The sequence below is a fragment of the Cheilinus undulatus genome, linkage group 6 (assembly GCF_018320785.1).
Source record: "Cheilinus undulatus linkage group 6, ASM1832078v1, whole genome shotgun sequence".
Taxonomy (NCBI): Eukaryota; Metazoa; Chordata; class Actinopteri; order Labriformes; family Labridae; genus Cheilinus; species Cheilinus undulatus.
The window spans coordinates 27564559-27587512 of record NC_054870.1 but is presented as its reverse complement, the minus strand read 5'-3'; the positions used below and the strand labels follow the sequence as shown (position 1 = coordinate 27587512).

The 22954-nt window shown below is 41.3% G+C and overlaps 1 protein-coding gene across 1 annotated transcript; it reads left to right on the top strand.

Annotated features, from left to right (window-relative positions):
- The first annotated feature begins 981 nt into the window (after positions 1-981).
- Positions 982-4525, top strand: six3a (SIX homeobox 3a). Its single transcript, XM_041789958.1, has 2 exons — positions 982-1790; positions 3637-4525. Exons 1-2 carry the CDS (start codon positions 1099-1101, stop codon positions 3827-3829), a joined length of 885 nt encoding a protein of 294 aa, XP_041645892.1. The 5' UTR covers positions 982-1098; the 3' UTR covers positions 3830-4525.
- The last annotated feature ends 18429 nt before the right edge of the window (positions 4526-22954 follow it).

Sequence of the window (22954 nt, the reverse complement as noted above, 5' to 3'; positions counted from 1 at the left end):
ACCCCGTGATAAACGGGTGGTATTAAGAGGGTGACGCCTTTGGCAAATCAGTTTTCGAACTAAAACGCCATGACCTTTGTTTGATCAACAGAAAGCTGCGCATCGATATTCATTTGGAGCAATAAATTGTGTTGGTTGAAGAGGAGGCAGCGGGCAGGGGGCCAGGGCTGCGCCCAGCGTCCCAGAGGCGAGGCCGGGGACAGCAGGAGGGGGGGAGCGGCATCACACTGCAGCCTGCACCCATCAAACACAGTGTGACGACACCAACCAGAGAAGTAACGCTCAGAACAAGTCAGAAAGCTGCAGTTAAATGCAGTTAAAAACCTCGGCGGATCCAGGGAAAGCCTAATTATCTTAGAAGTGTGTTGTTTTAGAAATAAAGAAAATAGAAAGTGATAACACAGAAGAAAAGGGAAAAAAAATCACAACGCGTTCCTCGAACGAAAATGAATGAAGTGATAAAGACGATAAAAAAAAAAGTAGCGCATGCAGGAAAAACTGTAGGAAAATGATGTGCAAATTGACTCGCTTCTATTCGAAACGTGTATTCCGGAGTTGCAGTCATTGGTTGTCCATTTGTCACCCTTTTAAAGCTCCCTCTGCCTCCCTCCCTCCCTCCCTGGCTCTGCTAAGCATCTCCAGTCTACATATCTTCTTTAGCTTTAACGAGCCTCGTTAAGATCGCAATAATATTCCACCCTCTAATTGCTCATTCCATTCAGCAGATAGGCGAGCATTGGCTTGTGCCTGATGCGCGCGGTGCGGTGGGAGGGTTGCTGTGGAGATCGGAGACTCTGATAACCCCCCGTGCGTGCTGCACAAGTGGTGAAAGCCTCGCGCTACGTACTGGCTAATGATTGGCACGCTTGACAGTGATTGGCAGGGCTGCCATGACAACGCTACAACGACACCAAGAAGACCAATAGAAAAGGGAAACAAAATGTTTCAATGCTACACTCAACGGCGGATTTAGGGGGGAGATATTATGAGGCTGGTGTCATTAGGCGATAGCCATTGAATCATTCAACCTTTTTTTACCGGCCGTGTTTTTCGGTTTTTCCCTTTTCTCGATAATTTCTTTTCTCTCAGGTCATTTCCATGGTTTTCAGATCGCCTTTAGAGCTTTATCCCTCCCATTTCTTCCTGCCAAACTTCGCTGATCGCCCTCTGCTCCTGGCGAACAGCGCTCCCACCACCAGGTCTCCAGAAGACTTGTCCATGTTTCAGCTACCGACACTCAACTTCTCCCCGGAGCAGGTGGCGAGCGTCTGCGAGACGCTGGAGGAGACCGGGGACATCGAGCGGCTGGGCCGCTTCCTCTGGTCCCTGCCGGTGGCTCCGGGAGCGTGTGAGGCGATCAACAAGCACGAGTCCATCCTGCGCGCCCGGGCCGTGGTGGCGTTCCACACGGGGAATTTCAGAGACCTGTACCACATCCTGGAGAACCACAAGTTCACCAAGGACTCCCACGGCAAACTGCAGGCCATGTGGCTGGAAGCGCACTACCAGGAGGCCGAGAAGCTCCGCGGTCGTCCCCTCGGACCGGTCGATAAGTACCGGGTGCGGAAGAAGTTTCCGCTGCCTCGGACCATCTGGGACGGCGAGCAGAAGACGCACTGTTTCAAAGAGCGGACACGGAGCCTGCTGAGGGAGTGGTACCTTCAGGACCCGTATCCAAACCCCAGCAAGAAAAGGGAACTGGCTCAAGCCACTGGACTCACTCCTACACAGGTCGGAAACTGGTTTAAAAATCGGAGGCAACGAGACAGAGCCGCGGCTGCCAAAAACAGGTTGGTGCTTTTTCCCCCGTCATGTGGTGACGCGAGAATATTGAAAAGTTTGTTTATAAAGCGCAAATTAAAAGCAGAAAGTGGAGATTTTATTACGCATGAAGTTGTGTTTACGCACAGAGACTGTCTAGGAAAGAGACGAGTCTGAGCTCAGGGGGAGGGAGCAGGCTGCCGACATTTTTGTTTTGAAGTGAAAACAAGATGAACACAAAAAAGACTGCTGTCGCTGGAGGACTTCTCCTAAACTGTGCTCCAGAAATAAAGATTTAATAGAATCAGGATTTTTAGATTTAGAAAAGCATCTAAACGCCTTCTCTGGTCTGGTTTTTTGACTTTACAGCTTTTTCAAATATTTTTAAAACGATCAGCTATTAAAAACACACAACTCACGTCAAAAAACACACTCTTTGGTGCTAAAATAAGTCCAAAAATTAAATTATAATTATTTAAATATAGTAGTAGAGTAGGGCTGTTATCGGGGAGCAGATAGTGTTCAGTTAGAGACGCAGCTTGTTTATATTTAGTGTGAGAGTGAAAGTGTAGAAATAAACGTCAAAAAGACACCAAATAATTAAAAAAAGATGATTTTATTTTACCTATTGAAGTAAAACCATGCTATGACATGATGATATAGTAAATATGATTATGAATTATTTTTTGAATTTATTTATTTCTTTTTTTAAAGGTATGGCACAAACAGTAGAGAAATATTCCAACTATTAATTTTACCAGAATTGACTAAAAAATGCACAACTATAATTATTTAAAAATAGACATAGTTTTCAGCAAATATTTCTAAAAAAAATAACTTATTTCCAAAGCAATGTTTTGGTGTGTTACAGCCACACTTTACGCACAGAGAGCACATTAAACGTGCCCTACTATGGATTTATAATTTTATCACCCGTTACTTAGCATTGTTGGAAAAGATTATCCCAAAGGATAAAACAGATTTTATTGATATTACTTGACTAAAATGAGCATGCGTATTAAAAGCAGCCCTTGCAGACCACAGGCTGCATTAAGTGTGGTATCATTCCATAGAAATGCTATAATTGATTAGAAAATCAAACGGAGAGGACTAAGCCATATGAACACTCTCCTAATCTTTTTTGCTAAATGAAGAGATATATTTCCACGCTGACATTATCCCGCCGTGATGGAGTTATTATCGTGAGTGGATTGGAGATAAACATTTAGGATGATTGGAGTAAACCTGGAGATCCACGTCACTCATTCATACACTTCTATTTCCATCTGACATGTGTGTCAAAGCCTCGTGACATCCTGCACATACACTAAAGGCCTATATTCTGTGTAAACACAGAATCATTTTGGTTATGAAGCTGAGGGGTCACGGGGATTTTGAGAGGAATAAAAGCGTGCAGCAATAATAAAAGTGGAGCTCAAAGCTGAGTCAAAAATAAAACAGATAAAGACTTCCTTTATTAAGCTTTTAGAATAGAAACAGAGTTGGATTGAAGCTTGTTTTACATTTAGATCATCCGGAGCATGCAGGATGCTGACTTGCGCGTTCATGCACTTTGAAAGAAAAAAAAAATCCCCATGCATTTCTTCCAACATTTAGCAGTCTAAATAGTGCTGCGTTTTGTCCCCCGAAAGCTGGCTGTTTGATAAAAGCATGCATGCATGGCTGGGGCCGGCAGGGGGAAAGAAAAGGCGAGTTTGAACCCCTATTTTGCACGAGGAGGAGGAGGGTGAGGGGGGACATTCTCAGGTCTAATTGCCATTTCTCTCATTTTTTCTTCTTTCCCCCCCCCCCTACCCTCCTCCTTCTCCTCCCCTCCTCCTCCTCCTCCTCCTCGCTTCTTTTCTTTCTTTCCAGGCTCCAGCATCAAGCAATAGGACCGAGCGGTATGAGGTCGCTCTCAGAGGCCGGTCTCACCCCTCACAGCTCGGCGGAGTCGCCTTCCACCGCGGCCAGTCCCACCACCAGCGTTTCCAGTATGACAGAGCGAGTCGATACCGGGACGTCCATCCTGTCCGTGACATCCAGTGACTCGGAGTGCGATGTATGATACGGAGGACAAAAAAAAGATGAGGAAAAAACACACAAAAACAAACACAAAAAGAGAAATATTTACAGGGAAAATGGACCTGAGAGGAAGAAAAAAAGACTTATGAAATATCGCGGATGAAAAAAGGACCGATTGATATAAATATTAAAATAAAGAGATAAAGCACGTCATTTTTTTTTATTAAAGCGCTTTCAAAGGACCCACGCCTCCCCCTCCTCTTCATACCCCCACAACACCACTTCTTCTTCTACTAGACTACTTGCATGATGTCTTTTTTTTTTTTTTTTCATTTTGTAATCAGGGAAAATAACCTGAATGCAAGATTCTCCATCAGGAACATCGATCAGAGGGAATAAAAACAGATCGTCTTGGTGTCTTCGTCGCCTTTTTTCCTCTACCCATCTCCGTTTTTAGTCCAAGTGATGATGATGATGATGATGATGCCACGCAGACCAGATGCAATCTTTTTTTTTTCTTTTTTTTTTTTTTTACTTTGTGTTCATCAGACAATCATTTTAAGTCGTAAGCACCTTTTTTAAATACACTTCTGTCACTGCCTGTGTGGGGTTCATGGTCAAAAAATAATGTCGTTTATGACTGTATCAGATTTTTATTTTTATTTTCAAAATTTTATATTGAATTATGTATATCTCAAATAATGCGATCATTCTCCCGGTCTGTAATATACGTGTAGAAACATTGCCTGTACATAATTATTGCTCTCCCCCTCCTCCCCTCCCTCCCGTCTCATCCTCTTTTCTATCCCTCCCTCACTTTTCTTGACTTGGTGTTCCTACATAAAATATTTGTCAAAACTTACAACTCAACTGCTCTAGGCGTTTTTGTTGCTTTTTTTGGGGGAGTAAAGGGGGGGTTGAAATGACATATGTTGCCATTCAGAAGTCAAATATGAAAAGCTTGTTATTATACATTTGTTGAAGTGCAGGCTGCCCCCTCCTCTTCTGTTTTTCCTCCTCTCTGCCGCCCCAGGCTCGCCCAAAGCGCTTATTTACATTATTCATTGTTTCTTTTTCTTGCGTGGTTATTATGTTAACGCAGAAATCAAATACAGTATTGAACTTGCTTTACGTCGTCCCGTGATGTGTCTCTCCATCCGATTACGCATAAGGACATTAATAAGTGGCAAAACACATGCTCATGTTGGATCATTATTGGATTGTGTTGGCATTAGTGCTCATCAGGGCTCGTGCGTAAAACCCGAGTAAGGTTAAAAAGTCAGCTTACATTTTAGACACAGTCATGGCAAAATGTGCAACCTTTAATTCTCTTAAAGAGGTACATTTTCACTCATTCTCCTGTTTAGTCATGTAGGTGAATTCGCCTATATGAGGGCTTCTGTGTGCTCTATAAATTCTGGCAAACGTCAACGTCATGCAGCACTCAAAAATGTGAGTGCTATATCCTCTTTTGTTTACCGTTGCCAGTGAATACAGAAATTAAGTAAACGCGCCATTAAATGGGCTAATCACGATGGGACTCCTCCCCTGTCCCAATCTCCCATTGTGGACCGCTGAAAAGAGCTTTTCTTCCTCGGACGAGAACCATTTCCCCCTCCAAAAAAAAAGGCTTTCTCTCCTGCAGTCCCTTTCCATCTAAATCCCTGACCAATTATGCTGCAGACTGGGGCACATTTCGCTATAGGACACTGTTGCAGGAGGTATAGTTTTTAAGTGGAAAAGCCTCGCGCCTTAAGATTTTTGCCACCGGATGATTTCCCCATGTAAACATGTTGATTTATTAACTGGAGAGAAGTCTGTGATTCTCGCTGGTTCGCTGTGATTATTGTAGCTGTGAGTTTAGTGACAGGAAGTGGGACAGATGCCGCTGCTTTGCGCTGGGAGAGTTGATTTTTTTTTTTTTTTAAAGTGGACCCCAGCATTAAAAAGCTGCCATTCTCTCAAGGCTACAAACACGGACTTTTCTGTCCCAAACAAGCGCACCGAATGAGCTTCAGGCCCACTGTAGTGTCAAGAAAAAAGGGGGGGGAGAAACAGGATGTTTAGATAATTCTCCAGGATGTTTGGCAAATTTGTGCAAAGTCTGAAGGCGTAAATCTGAAATTCTATGGGCGTTTTGTGTGTGTCTGTGCGTAAATGCACACGGGAAGAGGCTGAAAGGGGGATTTAACAGTTAGAAAAGAGAGCAGGAAACCAATCTCATAGAAAAACATGCCTAATTAGACTAGTTAGATTTGTTAATCTAATGGATGGAAGTTATTAACGCAGTTGGCTGTGGACAGTGATGTGTAAAAGTGTAAAACTAACTTAATAATAATCATAGCTTATGAAATAGTCGTTACACTGTGTTATGTTTTGGTAGAGTGTCTACTCTTTTAGAAATTTGTTCTTAAAAGTTAACTTATTTTTTTCTTCTCATCTGACAACGTAATGTGTTTTTCCCCTCCATAAATGTTATCAGTGTCCTCTGGATGAAATGTGCGCATTAGACATAAGTCTCCCTCAGACGGATACCAATCATAACACAATAACAAGTGTGTCAAAAGCGTCAGCCAGTAGACTCAAAGGGCCTGTGATCCTGAAATAACCGAGGCCAGAATGCAGACAAACGCAGAGCTCAGCTGCCTGCCTGAAACAAACCGTCCCTCCCCGCGCTCATTGGCTGCTGATCGTAGATGAAGTAAACCTGTATCATATTTTTAAATCCTTTCCGGGTCTGAAACCGGCCTGCCAGAGACAGATAGGCCCTATCAAGAGCACCGAGGGTGCCATGGCACCGCCGCACCAGCAGACCCTTATCACACATACACCCTCTAACCACCCACCTCTCCATTTTACGCACTCCACAAGTTTTATTGGCTGCGACAAGTCCCGGCTATGATTGAGATTAAATTAATCGCAAACTGAAGAGCATTTTTATTGGCAAAGGAGGACACGAGGATTAGGGCTGTATATCTGAGAGATGGAGCCACTGATAGAGACTCATGAATACCAAGCAAGAGATGAATGAATAGGCTTCATTTGCGCTGCGTTACGTTAATTATGCCAAGGCTTAAAACACTTGGTATCTTTAATATGCAGATATAAACTTCACTTATTCAGGAAAATTAAAGAAAACAATGTGTTCTTTTAAAATACTATTTATTTAAACGGCAGGTGTCTTTTAAACGCCTCACGTGGACGTTTATGAATACTGACAGATTATTTTGAATCGACTGCCAGAAACACTCCTGACAACTTAGTGCGTAAAAATACCATGGTGCTCCACGCTTGGATATGATACAAGACACACCAGCCAGCATTAATTAAATACCACAGTGATTAGTCATTGGTGCATGTTAAAACATGTAAACACGCCGCATGTAAACAGGTACATTACTGTCCTGGTTGTAAACATATGCAGGCCGGAGCAGCAGCAGTAGTAAAAAAAAAAAAAAAAAAAAAGTGCTGCAAGTGTGAGTCTATCTGTTGCTGGCTGGGGTCATTAACAGTGGGGGAGCTCTTGTTCGTGATCTGTCAACTCAAATATGGATCACCAGACAAAGGAACTTAGCGAGGAGTAATCTGTGTGTGTGATACTTACATGAGAGTAAACGAGAATGTGAGACAAGTGCGGCTGACAATAGAAACCCGCATGTTTTTCCTCTCTTTTCTCCCCCTTTAAGTTGTTTTGCGTTTATCTGAGCCGGTGCATCTGTCAAACGAGATTTACACGAACATCAAGCTGAACGTCAACAACATAAAGACGATTAGTTTTTTCATATATGACCTCCAGATCTGAAGTCAGAGTGGTTTAAGAACAGCAGAAGGGCATTTGTTCCTTTAAAAGGAACTATTTTTGTGTTTTTACGCAATAATATCCCACAATAATATTCCACTACAATTTATTGTACACTGAAGTCTGAAGTTAAAGCAGACACGGCCAGTCCAACTATAGGGAACAAGAGGAAGGAGGAGGGGGGGCTATTAAGCCAGAGTCTGGCGGTGAGAAATACTTGCCCTGCCCTGTTTTTTCTCGGATTTCACCGGTTAACTGAACACAACTTTTCTATTGGTGTGTATTCATGCAGCAGTCAAAAAGCACCAGTTTCCCTGTAGCCTCTGCAGCGCTGCTGTCAGTGCAAGAATGAACGGGGCCCTGTGGACTGAACTTTCTGCTCTGTTGTCTGTAATAGGTGAGACACAGGGCTGGAGCAGCGTTGTATTAAGTTTATACTGAGTTATAAAAGCACGGCTCCTCATTCTGCGTTCAGGAGGAGATCTCTCTTTTGGATGAGTTATATAAGTAGCAATTATTACAGCCAAACAGCTGAGTCTGCATTTATTCCACATCATATTTCCATTTAAACATCACACTGAAATCACAACTAAACTGCAGCACGTTTTTGTGGCTGCTTTTACGCAAATGTTCTTATAATAAAGGGGAAAAGATAAAATTAAAAAAAAAAAACTAAATCAAAGATGACGAAATTAAAGTGTTATTAAAGTGTTGTGCTGTACTGTATGAGTATGGGGCCAGTTGGCGGGGTTACAAGCAGTTCAACGTCACAGAATGTGCGACATTTGGATGTTTTTTTGTGTAATTTCGATTATGTGTCCCCGTGCCCACCGTGCGTAAAATGTGCGCGCTTTTTTTCCACCACTGCCAGCCGCCATACACCTGCTGCTTAATGTCCTCCCCCACAACTACCCCACGCACACTTTCTCAAAGTCCATCTATTAAATCGTAATTTGGAGGTCACTCAAGGCACGAGGCAGTGATACAGGATCAGAGAGTGGGAGCTTTTATTATATGTAAGCTTCTGTGTATACACAGATGGAATCATCCTGTCTTCCAAAGGCAGGTTGGGTGGGAGGTGTATGCATCTGTGTGTAGTGGTGGTGGTGGGGGGGCTTGTAGAAATACTTCAGTCTAATGCTGATTAGTGTGGACTGCCATTGCACAAGCTTCATCTTTTTAAAACAAGCATAACATGAAAGCAACCCAACTCTGGCTTACTCAAGCGAACATGCCCCCCCCCCCCCACACAGACACAAACACTATCTCCCTCGCGCGCACATGCACGCGTACAGCACTACACTGGCAGCACATATGGAGGTTGTGTGTGTGTTGGGGTGGGGGTTCTGGCTGGGTGCAGGCTGTGATCTCTCGCCTTGTGCACACCGAGTGGACAGAGGGCTGAGCAGCTTAAATAGAGCCTCAGCACCTGTGTTTTCTACCGCCGTTCTCAGGCCTTCTTCTTCTTCTTAGCATGGCACGGCACGGAACAGCACTGATGTCAGCACTGGGAATGCGGCATCATTATACCAAACACGCGACAAAAATGAGGGGGGAGGATGTTAATTTTGAGCTTAAAGCTACATTGAATAATTAATCCATAATCCCAAATAATAAAGATTTAAAGATGCATTTTTTTCAGTTATGTTTTGGTGAAGGATCAGAATTGGCACTCTAGAAAAACGATCTGTGCCGAGTTAAAGTGTACATAAAATCATTTTATTTTAAAGGTAATTTTTGCTTCTAGAGAAGGATATTTCTGCAATCTCAAATATCAGATTTTCAGCCACCCTGCAGCCTGGTTGCATGTTTTCCTCTATTTGTAAGGAAACCACATAAACAGACTCCGTCCTGCTCTCGGACTTGGTGCGTTTTGGTAAATCGTCGCCCCTCTCTTCTCCCCCCCTTTCTTCCTTCCATGAATTGGTGATTGTTTGTTTCCTGGTCTGATGCTGTTGAAGGCTTTTTTTTTTTTGTCTATCAGCTGGAGCTCCTGCCTGCTCTGATTCTGAAAGCACCGGATGAACCTGGTCATGGACACTCGGTCCCGCTGTGTCTGGACACAAAACACACACCAGCCCACTTCTTTTCTTTAACTATCACGATCTGAAACATAATACATCTGGGAACTCCGGAAAAATAGGGGGTCCAGGTCAATAAAGTAAACCAGCCTGTATGTGAAGTTATGCGCAAAAGGCTGCATAATTTATCCAGCGATTATTCATCATCGATGGATGAACAGAATGCCCCGCAAAAGTAAAAAATGTGCATATTTAAGCTCTATTTTTTGCAACTTTGTCTGAGAAGGGCAATGTTAAAAGAACGTGATCATTTTGAGGAAAGGGGCCTTTGAGGTTGCATCCAAATTTAACATCTGAAACTGTTCATGGAACCTGGTGAGCTATTTAGAGAAAATGGGAGAACGCAGAATAAAAGACAACAATGTTGTTTCACAGCCTCTGTTTAGTGGAATAAAAACAGGTTTAAGATTCTGTTTAAAGTACAAATGATGCCACTCGATTATTTGTTTTTAAGGCCTCTAAGTTCCACGTTTTTAGAAGAATATATTGCACAATAACATGTAATATCTGTGTGTTTTTCCATATATGACACACAGTTAAGCTCCGCTTTTAGTAAAGCTTGTCCATTGACACGCCTTCTTTTTGTACTCAACATAAGGTCATGGATTGACTAAAGCTTGGATGTCCTTATCAAATCAACCTCCATTTTCAAAGCTATAGCACGGATTTTCCCGGGATGCCTCACAAACAGCCCCGACCACACAGGACACAGTGAGGGGACAGCAGGAAGGTGCAGAGAGGGGACAGAGCGAGAGAGAAAACGTGTGCTTTGGCTGCCATCTAGCGGACGTTTGGGGTAAAACAGTGCTCTAAAGCCTACATCCAACCTGCTTGCTTCATGTCAGGGTGCTCTGTATGGAAGGCAAAGAGGGGCAAAATTTAAGGTGTTGCCTCTCTCACTAAACCTCCTCAAAGATTTAATTTTAAAGCCTTTGTTTTATATTAGGTTGGGAAAAAATACCCAAATTAACATCTATCAAGTTTTGCTGCCTAACATGAGATTTCCAGATGAGACAATCAGTGTTTCCAGTCTTTTGTACTATGGTGTTTTAGTCCTGGTGACATTATCATTTGGGTACAGTGTGTACCTGTGTTTGAGGTGAGACTACTGCTTCTCTGTAAAAGAAATCCTCCTTGTTCTCCAGTTAGTGTCAGTGCAAGCCTGAACATACATACAGACTTGTACTACAGGGACAAGTGCAAGCCAATGGGTTCACACAGCCCACACACACACACATGCTGTATATATACACACTGTTCAGTCATTAAAGTTTCATTGCATGAAAGTCAAATGATGTTGGAACAGTGAAGTAGCTTCTCCATTTAGAACTTAGATGAAGAATTCAGACGCCAGAGAGTGAAATGGAACCCCCGATCCCTGGTTAATTTTTAAAATCTGATACCCTGAGTTTTACTGAGGCCGCCTAGGAGACAAGTGACTGACTGCTGTGTGTGTATGAGAGGAAGATGGTGGCGAGGCGGGGAGGAGGCATAATGGTGTCCGTTGGAGCGCGGCCTTTTAGAGTTTAACTTGCCTATTATGGTGAGCAGGGCAGGGGGAGGAGAGAAGGCAACAGAGAAGGTTTCACTGTAAATGGACAGTAAAACGCTTACAGCGATCCACCATTAAATCATTGCAGGAGGAAAAGCCGGCATGTTACACGCCATAAGCAATAACCCTTTCATTTCCCCAGCTTTTACCCCGCTTGCATGTCTCAAACGGTTTCAGCCTGATTTCAGGTTCACGTGAGAGGATAAGGAACCTTTATGTGGGGTAGCTAAGGACGGTTTACACATGAAGCAGCTCAGTGGTTGGATGGATGCACATCCAATGTCTGCAGACTTGTGGCTAATTTAGCCTGGAGCTAAAAAGAAATGCATCCTGGGATAAAAAATGGATCTTAAAAAGAGTGTGCATGAAGACAAGCAAGCAAACATCCTGCAGAATGAATCAGGATTTAAAGATCATACCTTACAACTGTCTGGGAAGCCAAATTCTTGCCTCCTCATCTTGACTTTTCCATTGTCCACCTCCTTGCTCATATATTCATCTCCCTGAATCCATCTGAAAGGTTTTGCTTGTCCCAGCTGCTCCTGGATAGGGATTAACCATCTGGAAAAAGAAGGGGAGAAAGTTTAATGAAATTCATGTTTCATATTCATTGTCTATGAGAGCATCTTCTTAAGAGCTGCATGCAGGATGTACCTTGCTGGTTAATAACCAGGCTCGGGGCTCCAGAGGCCCTCGGCTGAAGAGTGCTGTTTTGTCCGACCACTTTTTCTATTTTTAATAAGGTCCTGTACATGAGTCGGCTCGTGGAGGAATCTTTAAAAACAGCCTCTGTCCCGAGGTGGCCTCCTCGACGCATGCATTATTAAAGCCCACCGGCCCTGTCCTCCGCTCTGTCTTCACTCTGTCCACTTCAGCAAACAGCAGCAGCAGCAGAAACAGCTGCAGAGCTCCCAGAAGAGACGGGCGAGGACATGGAGGAGAACAGAGGCCCAGTGTGTGAGGTCTGAGACCTGGATTGGGACTGTGGAGGAGGATGAGAGAGGAGCAGATGCAGGTCAAAAATATAACCCTACTTCACAAGTTCACGTTGGCACCCAAGGTCACATGTTTATAGAGTTTCTTTAAGGGGTTATATTGTTGTTGGACGACTACAGATCAATACAAGGAAACTTTTAGGATAATAAAACACAGTAACATTGGAGGTCATAATGCACAAAGTTCATTTTAATACATATTTTGGAATTATTATGCCTTTATTTTAAAGAGAGGTCAGTGGATAGAGTTAGATATTGGGATGAGAGAATAGGGGAGGGGAGCCACAGGCTACAACCATTCCTGGAGCACCACTTCTAAAACCCACAGTTATTAAATAAAAGAAAAGTTCAACTTTAAAAATTCTTACGTTATGCCAGTATTTAAGCAACATAAATTGAACATTTAATATCTTTTTTATTTTTAAAGATTAATGTTTAATCAAGTTTATTTCTTTGTACCCAGGCAGCTGCCCAGGTTCAAGTCTGACCTGTGGCTCTTTTCTTGCATGTCAACCGTCACTCTGTCATCCCTGTTTCTGACTCTATTCACTGCCCTCCTCTACAATAAAGGTTCCAAAAGTCAGAAATAGAGTGAAATTTTCTCTATACTTAATAGTCACCATGTATCCTAAGTCTTAGCACAGATTTTAACACATAAGTACAATTTTCTTGTTCTTTTATGCTGCAATTTTAAAAACAAGCTGCTCCAAACCAATTACCCCAAGTGGGATGAGTACATTTGAAAAACAAAATAACAATCCCAGAGACATGCTGTATTACCTTATGATCATTCAATGACAAAAAATGTTATTCTACTCCATCATCAAATCATTGTCTTTTTGTGTGAATAGCCTTCTTTCTCTTCTTCACACACATCAATGCATGCACGCGCACCAACACTCTATATCAGAACCTAATGTGGGGCCAAAGGGAGAGGTTGAGAGCTGTGTAAACGGTCAATTGGCTTAACTCAGTGGTGTCTGTTCTTGGTGTGACCATGTCAGTGGGCAATGTGCAAATGTGCTCTCTTTTGATGTTCCTGATGTAATCCTCTGCAGCACACTGGTTCCCATAAAGCCCCGGGGAGCAGAGATGAGTGGGAGCAGGGTGCTGTTTGTTCTGGGATTAAGATATCACTTCCTCCACTTCGTTCATTCAAATGTCACACACGCACATGCAGGCTGGAAACACTGTATGTGTAATTCTGACACACACATTGTGTCTTCAGTATCTGTATTCATACTGACTATCCAGGCATGGGATAGAGCAGTATGGAACTGTCCCATTACGTTACACTGCCATCTAGTGATCTCTGACTCACACTTACCTGTAACAACTAATGCAAACTTACATTAAACCACTGACCTGGTCAAGGATAACTTACACTCCTTTGCATCTCATTTGTTACCTTGTGTTTAAAACAGTTATAATTTGCACATGCAAGTGAGGACAAATTTCTGCCTTTTGCACGTAAAAAGAAGCTAAAGGTTGTTTGTAATCACATGAATGCCTGTTTGGGGTCAGGAAGTGGTGGGCAGCCGTTAGGAATGGATGAGAATGGAGGAAAGTTAGTACTTTAAAGCTCTAAATGGACCTGTGCGCTGCAATCATCACCTGAAAATTTCAACATACAGTGCCTAACAAATTTATTAGACCACCACCTAAAGTAAGGTTTATGCCACAGCTGCCCTAAATTAACAGCATTGCTAATTACCAAAATCATTTTTTAAGATTTCTGCAATGGTTAATACACCAATATGTAGAAGCTCTTTAACCAAAATGATATTTTGAATGCTAAAATATAATTATTATTGTTATCCATGAATTTTCAAATTCATTGATTTACAAAAAACCTGAAAAAATAGTAAAGCACATTATTATTTCTTAATTAATATGTCAAATTATAGTTATTTACTTGCATCCCTGAACAGGAAAAATGAGTTTTAGTGGTTAAATGTTATGCTTGATAAATTTCTGACTACTCAGAGAAGCCCAATGAGCCGGCTCAAATTTGGGTATAAAAAGGTGAATTCAGTTTGAAATTCCTCATTCCTGTTCAAAATGGTAAAACGTGGAGAGCTCACTGAAAATGAAAGAATCTGCATTAAAGCACTTCATGATGCTGGATGGTCTCTGAGACAAATATGACAGGTGGTCTAATAAATTTGTTAAGCACTGTATATGGAATACAATCCCTACACTTAAAAAAACAATGATTTTTACCACAGTTTAACAGATTACTTGTTGTGGAGGCGATCAGTATCACAATTTACTCAGTCCTGCAGACTTTCATCTATGTAAATGAAGGGAGAAACAAGTCTTGAGGACTCTTGTACTGAGCTAAGAGGCTAGTTGAGCCTCTTTAACGTATAGAAAAATCCTCATTTTGTCTCAGACATGCTTATAAACGAAACAGTGATGTGCTACCTCCTGAATAAACCTCGTATGAGTGACCGAGTAAAGATGTATTATTCACAATAGGCTGTGCTACAAATCAGCCCTTTAGTGTAAACCACAGTAGCTAACTACAGTGCTAGTTTCCTTTCCTCCATCCTTTGCCATAATTTAAAAAGCCAAACTGTTACCAAATGAAGAGCCATTCAGGAGCCAAACAACCAGCTCTACTGAGCTGAGCCTAATGATCTGGATCTCTTACAAGAGAGACTGGACAGACTGAGGAAACACAGGTAAGATCAGACTTTAAAGTGCTAAACTGTGATAAAACTGTACAGAACCAAACCAGACCATATCTAATACACCCCTTATCCAGGTTTTAGATGGAGAGTTTTTTAACTCCTGCCCACCAGTTTTGTTTCACCATAATTTTTTAACGTTTTCCAAAGCTTGCCTGAATATATCACTAATTTTGGGACACAATAGTTGCTTAAGAATTAGAAATGTTTATATTTTTGGTCTTTGAATGCTTGGCACAGTCACAAAGCATGAACTCTTTGGAAGCGTCTCTTGATGCAGAAATCACTACTTGCCCCCCAAGGGGTATTATCTGCTGCTGTATTATGTCATCTACAAAAAATCTATAAAATAATTCTACTCTATTTCCTTTTCAGCTCTCATTCATGTGTCCAGATTTCATGTATCTGTAGTCATCTATCAGGCTTGTAACTTTGCAAAGCAGATGGTTACGCCCGTTTACGTGTTTCTCACTGGCAAATCCATCTTGCAAAGCTCCTGTCTGAACCATTTTGGCCTGGTTAGAAAGTGACAGGACCAATCAGCCACAAGGGGCAGTACTTTCAGGCACGGCGAAGTCGTGACATAAGCAAGCAGCAATGAGGCCGGCGCTGTTATGGCGGAAGACATTAGCGTGGATGCTGCTAATGTGCCAGTTTAATTAGAACTTGATGACATTTCTTCGTTAAAAGAAGAACAAAGAACAGCAGTGAGTTGTTTTCTTTTCAAAAACGACAATGGTTCGGAGTTGGAGTTAATTCCTCGGTACCTGCGCATGTGCACCTCGGTAGCAGCGGCAATGTCACGTTTTTTGCTCGGATTGGCCCGTAAAGATGTGACAGACAGAACCTTCATCCAATCACCCTCTGTGTTTTTTTTCAAAGGCTATACCCTTTCCCGAATGCTGTCTATTGAAGGTTTTCCAGATCTGACATGTCAGGTTATCAGGCTTGTGTTCTGAGAAAAAGTAAGACTTTTTAATGTTCTAATTATTAAGTATTGAATTGATACTTGCATATCCTCTTTATTGATTGATTGGTTGTTTTTATCAATCAAAGATGTGTCCACCATAGGCTGACGGACACATGTGGCTGACACACACGTAAGAGAGATACATTATTTTTTTAATTATCATTTTTAATATGTGTTTAAGGGGATTTTAATGCATTTAATGACTTATCACATGAACTTGGCACTATTACTGCCTGACATCTCATCTGTGCAATCACACATAGAATTAATGTTTTTTTTTTTTTTTTTAAAGAACGATCTTATTTGTATTGCAGCTGCATGTTGTCCTATATGGTTGCAGCTCTCTTTGTAATGCATGTTTTTTTATATTTCTGTGTTCTTGGTGAAAGACAAAATTCCCTTAAGGTAAAAAAGTTTCATTCAGTTACAGTTTAACCCTGCTTTGTGCAAAAGTCTACAATCATTGTCACAAGACAAGGCAAGTAAGATTGAATTTAAAGGAGTTGAGCTGAGCTAAGTTAAGCTGAGCTCAGAAAAGCAAGGCAAAGTAAAGTAAAGCAGAGTAAAGTAAAGTAAAGTTATGATACAATATGATAAGATAAGATTTATTGTCCCACAAGTTGATTGATTGGTCTCTGGCTTTTCACCCCTGCTGCAACCATTAAAAACAACATTCAGTAACACATAAGACATTGAGAATTAATAAATAATTCCAAAAATGCCTGTACCAGTGAAAAAATGCAGCGTAAAATCACTGTCCAGAGTCAGCCCTGCCTTATTTGCCACTATTTAAGAGCTTTTGTAGACCTGTTCAGTCTAACCCTGAACCCTTTTTACTGGAGGGCAGCAGTTCTTAGGCTGTACGTAGAACCTGACATTGATCATTTACAACCTTATTGCTGTCAACCTTAACGCCATAGAGAGAGGACGCCACAGACAAACTTGGAAAGACTGTGCACTTACTGCAGCCAACAGAAGGTGGAAACAGAGCTGCACTTTCTAACCTATTGTAATTATACAATGACATCAGAGACAAGTTCTTTACACTTTTCCACCGGCAAAAACAACAAACAAAAGCTCCCATATGTGCTGGGTGGATTGCAACAGTGTGCAAATGTTGTAGCACATTACATGAGCTGATGTGACCAAAGAGGAACCTCCCCACCAAGGTTATAATAGCTTGGATTTTTCATTAGTTTCAAGTTTTATTTCGTTTTCACTTTCAGTGTCCAATTTCACTTTAGTTTTAATTCATTTTCACTGCTGGTTTGTGAGTTGAGTTTTCATTTTTCAAAAATGTTTTGTTTTAGTTTAGTTTAGTTTTAATTCGTTAATTCCCCTTTGCCATTATGATCAAAATTTCAGACAAGAACTAGCAACAAGTTAAATGAATAAAAATATGTTAGTCTTGCATGTGATGATACAAATTCTACAACATTTCTTCTCCACCTTTAAAACTGGAAATCGGTAGTAAGTGTATTTATTACTTTATGCTTATATAGTGTATGGCAATACTGAATCCTGTAATGATGAAATGCCTCACTTCAGCCACCAGGGGTCATCATGAGCTTAAAAGTGAATTCCAGTGATGAGGGGATGAGATGAAGTGCTGATGGCATGCTCTCACTCAGAATAAGATGTAAAACTCATCAGTGTAGTTTTTATACATTCACTCTGACACGGTCTGTATCCTGATGTCTATGAAGGCAGCTAATGCTATTCATGGCTTCCAGATCCATTCCAGTAGTTACATGTGTATGTGTCAAGTCAAGTGTACCATAGATTACAAATAGTGTATATAGAGGTCACAAGCACACACACCCCATTGTGTTGTGAAATTATACCCGTGGCATGTTTTCTGCATTTCTCACTCTTAAATTGCTCTGGCTGAAACCCAGCAGCGTTTGAAGTGCAGTGGAGGGGCTAATGAAGCAGCAAGAGCGGCAACAAAGCAAAAAGAAGACTTCAAGCAGCTGCCACTGCTAAGGGTGAGGAAAAATACAACAAGAGGAGAAGAGAGTTTGGAAACCAGTCTAGTGTAAGTCATCAGGAGGAGAGAGAGAGATTGGTGAGACAGGACAGTAGACAGTTGTTGTTATTGTTATAGTCACTTACCTTAAGTATGAGAACCAGAGAGTACAGGAACATGGATTTGAAAGACATTTAGGACTGTTATCTTTGCAACATTAACCGCAGATAAGTTTCATTCTATCATGTGACAGCATCCTTTTTCAACAGCCTGGGGGGGGGGGGGGGGGTTTGCAGGATGCTTTCCAAAATACAAAGATAAATGTAAAATTATATTAAGTGGGAGCTTTTATCCATTATTGTTAAAAAAAACTTTAACCTGACACGCCAGGGAAAGCTTTAATAAGAAATGTTTGAGAAAAGGCAGAGGCTTTGAAAAAAACTCAAAGCCTCTGCCTTCTGGAGTGTGATTGGGTGAACGTTCCGTCTGTAACATCTCTATGGGCCAATCAGAGAAACAAAACACGTGACATAGCCACTATCGAGCTGCACATGCGCAGCTACTGAGGAAAAACGTGAAACATGGCCACTATAGACATGTAAGTACTCGACTTTGTCGTTTTTGAAAAGAAAACAACTCACTGCTGTTCTTTGTTCTTCTTTTAATGAATGTCATCAAGTTCTAATGAAACTGGCGCTTTAGCAGCATCCATGCTAATCTCTTCCTCCATAACTGCCCCAGCTCTTGTTGCTGTTTGTTTACGTCACGACTCTGCTGCGCCTGAAAGTACTGCCCCTTGTCGCTGATTGGTCCTGTCACTTTCTAACTGGGCCCAAACGGTTCAGATGGGAGCTTTGCAAGATGGATTTGCCAGTGAAAAACAAGTAAACAGGTGTATCCATCTGCTTTGCAAGGTTTAAAAAACTTAGAGAATGAGTTCAATTTGAAATAAAATGGTAGTCATAAATTAAATTTTTCATGATGCTTTGTGCAACATTGTACACTTCTAATAACAGTGTTGGTCCCTGGTCTATGAATATGATTATTTTGGGGGTCACAAGCTGAAAAGTATGGGAACCCCTGCTCTATCCTGCTTATCCCTTATGGGATGGGAGCTGAAGCCAATCCCTACCATCACTGGGCACCATCACTGGCTTCCAGTTACTGGCTTCCAGTCAATCACAGGGCTGAAATATGGAGTCAAACAAGCACTCACTGTCACATTCTCACCTACATGCAATTACAGTCACCAGTTAACCTAAAGAGCATGTTTTTGGTCTGTTGGGGGAAGTTGGAGTGTCCAGAGAGAAGCCACACATGCACAGGGAGAATAACTCCCCACAGAAGCATTGGGGATTTGAACCAGGTACCGTCTTGTTATAACCTCCTACAACCCAGCATCCTCATCCACATTACATTTTGGGTTCCCTGCACCATTACTCTTAATTTAGCTGAACTGAAACCTTTTGGCCTCATTCTTGGACACTTCATTTGCTTTCTTGTGGTGACAAAAGCAAATTTCAATTATCTGTGTCCATTCAAGATGGCCGTCATTCTTACTGATATGCTCTACAGTGAGACTTGGCTTGAGCAAATTCTTAATCCATGTGGTACAAGTCAGTCTACATTGTAAAAACTATTGTGAATAGAATTTAGAAATGTGTACGTTAAGTGTTCCCAATATGCAGGAATTGCTAGGGAATAAATACTTTTTTTCTTTCAGGATATTTCCAACTGTTTGTACATCATTTTAGTAGAATTGCCTGTATTGTGTTACATAATGGTGTCTTCAGTGTTAAACAGTAAAATAAACCCACTGTCCACATATAAGACCAATTTTTTTTCTTCAAACTTCTTGTTGTTGATATACAAAGTTTAGTTATTATACTGATCACTGACTATATATCCCAAATAACTAGGAGATATTAAAGATGCATACCAAGTTAAAGCTCAGGTCTCCGGAGGTTAAAGCAAAGGCGTCATTCACTCTACCCCTGTGTAGCCTTTTACAGTAGATCACTGTTTCTAAATAGACAAATTTGCATTCATTTAGAGCTGTTTGAGTGTTTATTTTATATCACTTGTCAATTTGTGTTCTATCACATTTTGCTCCTTTAAATTCTGTGCATGGCACCGGTGCAAAATAGAGATATTTGACCATGAAGAATGATAAAAAAAAAAAAAAAAGTTAAGTTACTTGTGTATTACAGCATTGATCTAAAGAACCCTTAATAGGGCATACACTTGTGCATTTTGGTTACTCCATTGTTCCATGATAACAAGTCAATTTTGATCTCTTCTTAACAAGTTTAAAAGTCAATTTCAGTCATTTTCTTGAGAAATTCATCTATCATGTGAAAACCAGAGTTTTTTTCCTGAAAGTTCAGAAGTAATTAGTCAAAACATTGAGAAAACATTGGAATTTGACTTACTGGGGAAAACAGATTAAAATGAAATCAACATACATACTGTATGTCTGTCACACTAGGTAAGATTAAAACTACACCAGCAATAAAATTGTTATCCACTGTTAAAAAGAACCGGATGCAGTTTGGTCTTGTTTTAAAAATGTTTTATTGCTAAAGCAATTAAAATGTATAAATATTAAAATGTTTCTATTAAAAGAAAAAAACTGTTCGATAAAAGTCTCTCTAAAATATGCTAAAACAATATTTTAAAAAAGTCCCATGATTAAAAGGTGCACTGAAGTCCCAATAATAAAAAGATAAATCACTCTGAGGTCTTTGTGCAAAGTAATGTATAAGTCTTTGCAGCGCCTCTTCAGGCCTCTGTGCAGCAGTCACTCCTCACTCCCACTCCTCCTCTGTGCTGCTGCTCTGTGGGGAGGAGGAAGAGCAACTCAGTTACGGCACTCATGATTCAGAGGACACACACACCAGGAAGTAAAGGCTTGACAACTTTCCTTTACTTAGCTAATAGTGAACGTTGTATTAGTCCTCGTCTGCTTGTCCCAGCAGTCCCTCGAGTCCCTCTCCCATGTCGTCACGTCCCACTCAGTGCTGCTGCTTGTCCCTTGCATCGGTAATGCTGGAGGGAAGGGCGCCACAGCTTCAGTACAAACAAAAATCACAAAAGCATGCAAAACACACGCACCAACTGGGCAGCAGGCTTGTTCACTTTCCTTTACTCATCTGATTGTACGCGTTGTATCAAGCCTCCGTGGTCAACTAGTTAATCCCAGTCCTTGAGGTCTGCCCCGACTGTCACACCCCTATGTCCTCTGTAGGTCCTTTTTGGTCGCTCTTGAGGGTCCAGTCTGTCCAACCCATTTGGTTCTCTCCAACTTGTTCTTCATGCTTTCCTTTTCTGTCGTCCTGTCGCACTTGCATGTCATTTAAAGCTTTCCCATGCTGCTTTCACACACCTTGGGGGGTGAGGTTCAATCAGTACCAGCTGTGAGTCATTGCCTTGATTACAAGTCCGGAGGAAGTCCATGCAGATAAAAATTTTAAACACTAAAACCACACTAGAGATTAAAATCACCGAACTCACACTATCAAACCACAAATTATAAAAATCAAGGCATGATCAATTAAAATTGGCACTGTGACATGTCCACTTAGGGCTTCCGTATTTCTCTTACTGTATAGACCTGATGAAGATGTTAGGTGTGTCTCTTGTCCCATCTTGACAAACTTGAAGTTTGTTCCTGATATCGCTAAGACAGTGGTGTTGAAACTAAAGCAAGAGGAGCTGCTGCAGCCTGTGGTATATTTCAGAAAGGTAAACATGCTGACAACTAAAATACTAAAGGTATCTCAACTGATAACACGCCAATGAAGAATGACAAATTAACAGCAGCAAACAGCAGCTAGGATCTCACTGATTTTCTCCACCATCTCTTTTGTCTTAAATTGTGATTTATAAAGAATATTGAGGCAAAAATCTTCAAGCACCAGCACTCATTTAAAGAACGGTAGCTTTGTGTCTTTTTGTGTCTGTATATGGAGATGTGCCATCAGCATCTCCCCTCTCTGCTATGGAGTATTGCTCTTATCCTGACCAGGGGCGGAACCAGGAATAGCCAGGGCAGACCAGGGCCCCCCTTAAATCTGATTGGCTACCCCAAGATCCTTAACAATAATTGGCTATTTGCCATGGCAGTCATTCATGGAAAGTTGTTTTGTAGGCTGCTTTTTCTTTAAGCATATTCAGCACTAGCCATACTGTAACCAGCACTTGCTTGGCTTTACTAACTTTAATACACTATACTAATATAATACTGTCTAGTTGTTAAAAAGTTATTCTTCCCCTCTAATGCACATGCAGTTACTCTCTCTTAACACTAGGTGGAAGCAGTACTCAGGCCAATCTGATTATATGGTCCCTCTGCTCGAAACTCGGCTGATGTTCTCTAAAATTATGGAGGAAACTGCAGTTACCTTTCATCACGTCTGTGCTGAGGTTTTGATACTCTTTAAACAAATCTACACAGGACTATGAGCAGTGAACAGTGTGACTGTGTGTATGTGGGTGTGTGTGTGGAGTTTAATGGGCATCTACAGTATGTCTCAGATCACCGAGTCTGTAGGTACCTCTGGATCATGTTTATCTTTTCTATGTAAAAGGCATCATCTTATAAACTTGCACACACTTTTACTTATTTTTGTTAAAAATTGATTACTATTGATGCTCTGCAGTCTGCTCAACAGTTGCAACATAGTTACTGCTCACAAAACTAAAAGAAAAACTAACGATCTTTAATGTACACGTGACATGCTGCACTATTTACTGTAGTATACCTGGCATGTAAAGTCTGTCTTCAGGAGCTAATACAAACAAAGACCTCTTTTATTTCTCAGCCTGATGCCAACATTATCGTGCATACTCATACACACCGTGTCTGCTGAGTCAACCGTCAGGCAGGTTGAACCCGTCAGCGTGTTTAGCTGGAAACAGACAAACCAGCAGTGTACACACTCAGACAGACAGGCCCGGTGTGCACAATCAACACCGATACTAAATGATCCAAATTAGAGGGAAGCTCTCTTCCTGTAAACAAGATTTTAAACCTCTTCCAGTAACAAATAGTCTGACTATATGACTGACTTCCACCCATTTTATTTTAGCATTTAACTGCTGTGTGGT